The 6170-nt window shown below is 52.0% G+C and overlaps 1 protein-coding gene across 8 annotated transcripts in view; it reads left to right on the top strand.

Moving 5' to 3' along the window:
• The window catches only part of KCNN1 (potassium calcium-activated channel subfamily N member 1), a 51173-nt gene that overhangs the window by 37639 nt on the left and 7364 nt on the right, over positions 1-6170 (top strand). For 4 of the 8 annotated variants that reach the window (XM_032267824.1, XM_032267823.1, XM_032267820.1 and 1 more), the window contains 3 exons: positions 536-663; positions 4821-4829; positions 5253-5322. In XM_032267824.1, the coding sequence (XP_032123715.1) occupies positions 536-663; positions 4821-4829; positions 5253-5322 (207 nt within the window). The remainder of the gene's footprint in view (positions 1-535; positions 664-4820; positions 4830-5252; positions 5323-6170) is intronic. The other 4 variants (XM_032267822.1, XM_032267821.1, XR_004265336.1 and 1 more) reach the window with 3 other exon arrangements.

Genomic DNA, 6170 nt, shown 5'->3' with positions numbered 1-6170 from the left:
CTGGGGGGGGGGGGGTTTACTGTGGGGGGAGTCAACCCCCCTCCCCCCACCCGGGGCGAACAAACAAAAACCCAACAAAAAAAAAAAAAAAAAAAAAAAAAAAAAATTGAGCCAGGTGAGGTGGCTCACGCCTGTAATTCAAGCACTTTGGAGGCCAACGCGGGTGGATCACTTGAGATACGGAGTTTAAAACCAGCCTGACCAACATGGTGAAATCCTGTCTTTAAAAAAAAAAAAAATTTGCAGTGAGGTGAGATCACACCACTGCATTCTAGCCTGGGCGACAGAGCGACAGAGCAAGACTCATCTCAAAAAAAGAAAAAAAATTGCATGGTGCATAGAAGGAGCCTGGCCTGTGGTGAGTGATGTGTGTTAGGTAGACACACTGCACAGATGTTGCTGTGCAAGCATGGCCCTGCTTTACAGCCCAGGGACCCTGAGAGGCATTTCCAGAAGTTTCTGGAAGATTCTAGACATTTCTGGAGCCTTTCGGAATTGTACCAACCCTGAGGAACTGTTCTTTTTCTGGCCCTAGGTGAAAAACGCCGCTGCTAACGTTCTCAGGGAGACGTGGCTCATCTACAAACATACCAGGCTGGTGAAGAAGCCAGACCAATCCCGGGTTCGGAAACACCAGCGTAAGTTCCTCCAAGCCATCCATCAGTAAGTCCAGCACCTTTCCAGCTCACGTTTCTGTGTCCACATGGCGCGGAGGCAGCCCTCGAAGCTCAGTGTGGCCTCTTCACGGCTCCCTGCCCGGGACGGGTGGTCCAATGGTTGGGGCCTGCATTTTCTGAGCTGTGTGGGATGGGAGGATCTTCAGAGGGAGGCAGATGATGGGTTCTGCTAAGGCATGAACACTACTCAGTAAGTGGCAGGACGTGTATTTTATTCTCTGGAATAACCAGAATGATTCTTATCCTTTAGACTTTGGGGGAATTTCCTCTTTTTGCTTTGTCTGCCAGGAAGCTCATAATTAAATCTGTAGCCTGATCCATGGGATCATGTGGGGTAACTAGAACTGAATTGGGCTGGGTGCGATGGCTCATGCCTGTAATCCCAGCACTGTGGGAGGCAGGAAGATCGCTTCAGACCAGGAGTTCAAGACCATCCTTGGCAATACAGGGAGAGGCCATATACAAAAACTAAGACCTTAGCTGGGTGGTGGCATGCATTTGTGGTCCCAGCTACTTGGGTGGCTGAGGTGGGAGGATCACTTGAGCTGCAAGGTAAAGGCTACTGTGAGCTATGATTGCGCCACTGCACTCAGCCTGGGTGACGGAGCGAGACCCCGTCCCAAAAAAAGAAAAAAAGAAAGAAATTACTTGATTCCCTGCGTTGTTTCATTGCCCTGAGAATTATTTAATAAAGTGGCTCTAAATCCTTGGCTGCTCATCAAAGTCACAAGGAAGCTTTTTTAAAATCCCATGAGCCACATCCAGCCGGGCGTGGTGGCTCACGCCTGTATTCATAATTAAATCCCAACACTTTGGGAGGCTGAGGTGAGTGGATCACAAGGTCAGGAGTTCGAGACCAGCCTGACCAACATGGTGAAACCCTGTCTCCACTAAAAAATACAAAAAAAAAAAAAATTAGCTGGGCATGGGGGCACATGCCTGTAATCCTAGCTACTCGGGAGGCTGGGAAAGGAGAATCACTTGAACCCGGGAGGCGGAGGTTGCAGTGAGCTGAGATTGTGCCATTGCACTTCAGCCTGGGCGACAGAGCAAGACTTAAAAAAAAAAAAAAAAATCCCATGAGCCACATCCAACATCAGTTACAGCAGAGTCTGGGTTGCAGGCTGGGTTAACATTTAAATTCCTCAAACGACTGCTTGGCTGGGCATGGTGGCTGATGCTTATAATCCCTGCCCCGTTGGTGGCCAAGGCGGGAAGACTGATTGAGGCCAAGATTTGGAAACTAGCCGGGGCAACATAGTGAGACCCCATGGTATGTAAAAAAAAAAATAAAGCTTGCGTGGTGGCTCGCGCCTCGTAATCCAGCACTTTGGAGGCTGAGCCAGGAGGATCGCTTGAGGTCAGGAGTTTGCAACCAGCCTAGGCAACAAAGTGAGACCCTGTCTCTACAAAAATTAAAAAAAAAAATTAGTCCACTGTGGTGGCACGTGTCTATGGTGCCAGCTACCTGGGAGGCTGAGGTGGGAGGATTGCCTGAGCCCAGGAGGTCGGGGTTGCAGTGAGCTGTGACTGTGCCACTGCACTCCAGCCTGGCCCACAGAACAAAATCCTGCCTTCAAAGTGTATATATGTGTATATATGTATATATGTGTGTGTGTATATATATGTATGTACATGGCCGGGTGCAGTGGCTCACGCCTGTAATCCCAGCACTTTGGGAGGCCGAGGCGGGTGGATCAACTGAGGTCAGGAGTTCGAGGCCAGCCTGGCCAACATGGCGAAACCCTGTCTCTACTAAAAATATAAAAATTAGCCTGGTGTGGTGGCAGGCACCTGTAGTCCCAGCTACTTAGGAGGCAGAGCTAGGAGAATTGCTTGAACCCAGAAGGCAGAGGTTGCAGTGAGCTGAGATCGCGCCACCGCACTCCAGCCTGAGCAACAGAGTAACAGTCGGTCTCAAAACCTAAAAAAATATATTAAAATAAGTAAATAAATAAAAGTTCCTCAGGTGAGTCCAATATGCAGGCAGTCACTTTTTTCTGTACAGGGCCAGATGGTAAATCTTTCAGGTTTTATGGTACAGACAGTTTCTATCCCAGTCTTTTTTTTTTTTTTTTTTTTTTTTAATAAAGGTGGGGTTTCACCATGATGGCCAGACTGGTCTTGAACTCCCGACCTCAGGTGATCCACCCACCTCGGCCTCCCAAAGTGCTAGGATTACAGGCGAGAGCCACCGCGCCCGGCCATGTCCCACTCTTCAGCTCTCTCCTGTTGAGGCAGGGAGGCAGTGAGGCTGACCTGGAGCGGCCATGTTCCAAAGAAACCTTGTATTCCAAGACAGGCAGCTGGCTAGATATGACCCACAGGCCCCTCCGTGCCGATGACAATGCTGGCCACTAGAATGTCACGTGAACAACGTATATAATTTTAAATTTGCTAACAGCCACATTAGAAAAGGGCATAAAAGCTCGGGTGTGGCGGCTCACACCTGTAATCCCAGCATTTTGGGAGGCTAAGGTAGGCGGATCATTTGAGGTCACGAGTTCGAGACTGGCCTGACTAACATGGTGAAACTCCGTCTCTACTAAAAATACAAAAAATTAGCCAGGCGCGGCGGGACATGCGTGTAGTCCCAAATACTCGGGGGGCTGTGGTAGGAGAACCACTTGAGTCTGGGAAGTTGAGGCTGCAGTGACTCAGCCTAGGTGACAGAGCAAGACCCTTTCTCAAAAAAAAAAAAAAAAAAAAAAGGCTGGGTGTGGAGGCTCACGCCTGTAATCCTAGCAGTCTGGGAGGCTGAGGTAGGCAGATCACCTAAGGTCAGGAGTTCAAGACCAGCCTGGTTAACATAGTGAAACCCTGATTCTACTAAAAATACAAAAAATTAGCTGGACATGGTGGCACGCACCTGTAATCCCAGCTACTCGGGAGGCGGAGGCAGGAGTATCTCTTGAACCCAGGAGGTGGAGGTTGCAGTGAGCCAAGATCACGCCTTTGCACTCCAGCCTGGGCAACAAGAGTGAAACTCCGTCTCAAGAAAAAGAGTCTCCGGGCCTTGCTTCTTCCAAAGGCGCTAGAGAAGGGTCTATTCCTTGCCTTGCTGGTAGACACAGCACTCCAACCGTTCATCACCTCCCTGTGTGTCCTCATGTGGTCCTAACCTCCCCCCACCCATTTTTTTTTTGAGATGACTCATTCTGTCCCTCAGGCAGGAGTGCAATGGTGCGATCTCGGCTCATTGCAACCTCCTGGGTTCAAGCAATTCTCCTGCCTCAGCCTCCTGAGTAGCTGGGACTACAGGCGCCCACCACTTTGCGTGATGCCACTGCGCCTGGTTGAGTATGTCTTCTTAAAGAAGAAAAAAAGAAAAAGCCATCGAACAGGGAGGTTTCTGAGAAGCCAAGAATGGCTCCCCTAGTGAGACTTCATCTCGAAGAAATTTAAGGCCAGGCCAGGTGGCTCCTGCATGTAATCCCAGCATTTGGGGAGGCTGAGGTGGGCGGATCACTTGAGGTCAGGAGTTCAAGACCAGCCTGGCCAACATGGTGAAACCCCATCTCTACTAAAACACAAAAATTAGCCGGGTGTGGTGGCGCGGCCTGTAATCTCAGCTACTTGAGAGGCTGAGGCATGAGGATGGCTTGAACCCAGGAGGCAGAGGTTACAGTAAGCTGAGATCAAGCCACTTCACTCCAGCCTGGGCGACAGAGTGAGACTCTGTCTCAAAAAAAAAAAAAAAAAAAAAAAAAACAAAGGGGTGGTCAGAAGGGGCGAGGACCTATCCTAACCAACTCTCCTTGTGGCCAGCTGTCCAGAGACCAGAGTCACCAATGCCAAGTAGCAAGTGCGGGTTCAAATCCTGCTGGGTTTGGATGGGAAGAGGCTCTACCCCTCTGAGCCTCAGTTTCCCCCTTGGGAGATGGCGTGGGCATAGTTTTCTGAATGAAACACCACCTTTGGGACAGGGCAGAGGACAGGCGTGTCCCTGAGGGGCTGGCACAGAACCCTCAGAGGCTGGGCACTTCCCCAGAGCAAGGACAGCCCCTCGGCCATCTGGGAACCCCGCTCGGGGCCCTGGGGCGGCGCCCCCGGGAGGTGGGCAGGGTTGGGTACTTGCCACACAGATGTGCTGAGGTGAAACTTACCCTGTGATTTTTCTCCTGCTCTGCCCGGTCCTGCCAGGGCTCAGAAGTAAGTCTTCTCCCAGGGGCTTGGTGGGGCTCGGAAATCGGGGTTGCATGGTGGTCACAGACAGGGGCACTCCCGGGGCGTGCCAACCCCAGCCTCAGAGGCAGGCAGGGCTCACGTCTGCTCCATAGATCGGTGCAGGCTTCACCTTGGTCTGGGATCCAACTTCCTGGCACAGTCCTGAGCTGAGCCGCGGACAGGGCCGGCCAATGGGCAGTGTGAGCAGTGGCCAGGCTGACACCTAGCCCTGACACACTCGCTGTGTGCTGGGAGGGAGTGGACCGCAGGGAATCCGTCTCCCAAGTCCTACCTCCTCCTCTGGTGCATGTCCCTAGGTGACCCCAGGTGGATGCATGAGAGACCCCGCCCCCACAGCAGCCTCCGTGGGAACCCAGCTAACCCCTTCCCCCACCCTCTGTCCCGCAGGCTCCGGAGTGTGAAGATTGAGCAAGGGAAGCTGAACGACCAGGCTAACACGCTCACCGACCTGGCCAAGGTGAGTGGGTGGGGCAGGGAGCGCTGGGCAGGGCGACTGGGGCCGAGGAGCAGATGGGCTGGGGCTCGGCTTCTGCTGGAGGAGGGTACAAGGACCCACTGCGGGCTGAGCGCAGCGGCTCACACCTGTCATCCCAGCACTTTGGGAGGCCGAGGTGGGCAGATCACTTCAGGTCAGGAGTTCGAGACCAGCCCGGCCAACATGGTGAAACCCCGTCTTTACTAAAAATATAAAATTTAGCCGGGCGTGGTGGCCACATGCCTGTAATCCCAGCTACTTGGGAGGCTGAGGCAGAAGAATTGCTTGAGCCGGGGAGGTGGAGGTTGCAGTGAGCCGAGATTGAGCCACTGTACTCCAGCCTGGGCGACAGAGCGAGACTCCAGCTCCAACAAAAGCAAATAAACAAAAAAGACCCACTGTGGCCAGAGAGCCTGATGGTGAGAGAGACTCTGTACGTTGAAATCTTGTATAAAATCTTTACTTTTTAACATTGGCAGCTGCTTTTTATTTAAATAGTTTTAGCCTCTAAGAAAATCGTTTTAGGCCGGGCGCGGTGGCTCACGCCTGTAATCCCAGCACTTTGGGAGGCCGAGACGGGTGGATCACGAGGTCAGGAGATCGAGACCATCCTGGCCAACATGGTGAAACCCCGTCTCTACTATTATTTTAAAAATTAATAAAAAGAAAAGAAAATCGTGGCCGGGCGTGGTGGCTCAAGCCTGTAATCCCAGCACTTTGGGAGGCCGAGGCGGGTGGATCACGAGGTCAAGAGATCGAGACCATCCTGGTCAACATGGTGAAACCCCGTCTCTACTAAAAATACAAAAAATTAGCTGGGATTACAGGCA

Source organism: Sapajus apella, unplaced genomic scaffold (assembly GCF_009761245.1).
Source record: "Sapajus apella isolate SASKATOON/1434 unplaced genomic scaffold, GSC_monkey_1.0 scaffold173, whole genome shotgun sequence".
NCBI lineage: Eukaryota > Metazoa > Chordata > Mammalia > Primates > Cebidae > Sapajus > Sapajus apella.
This window is presented reverse-complemented; position numbering and strand designations above follow the sequence as displayed.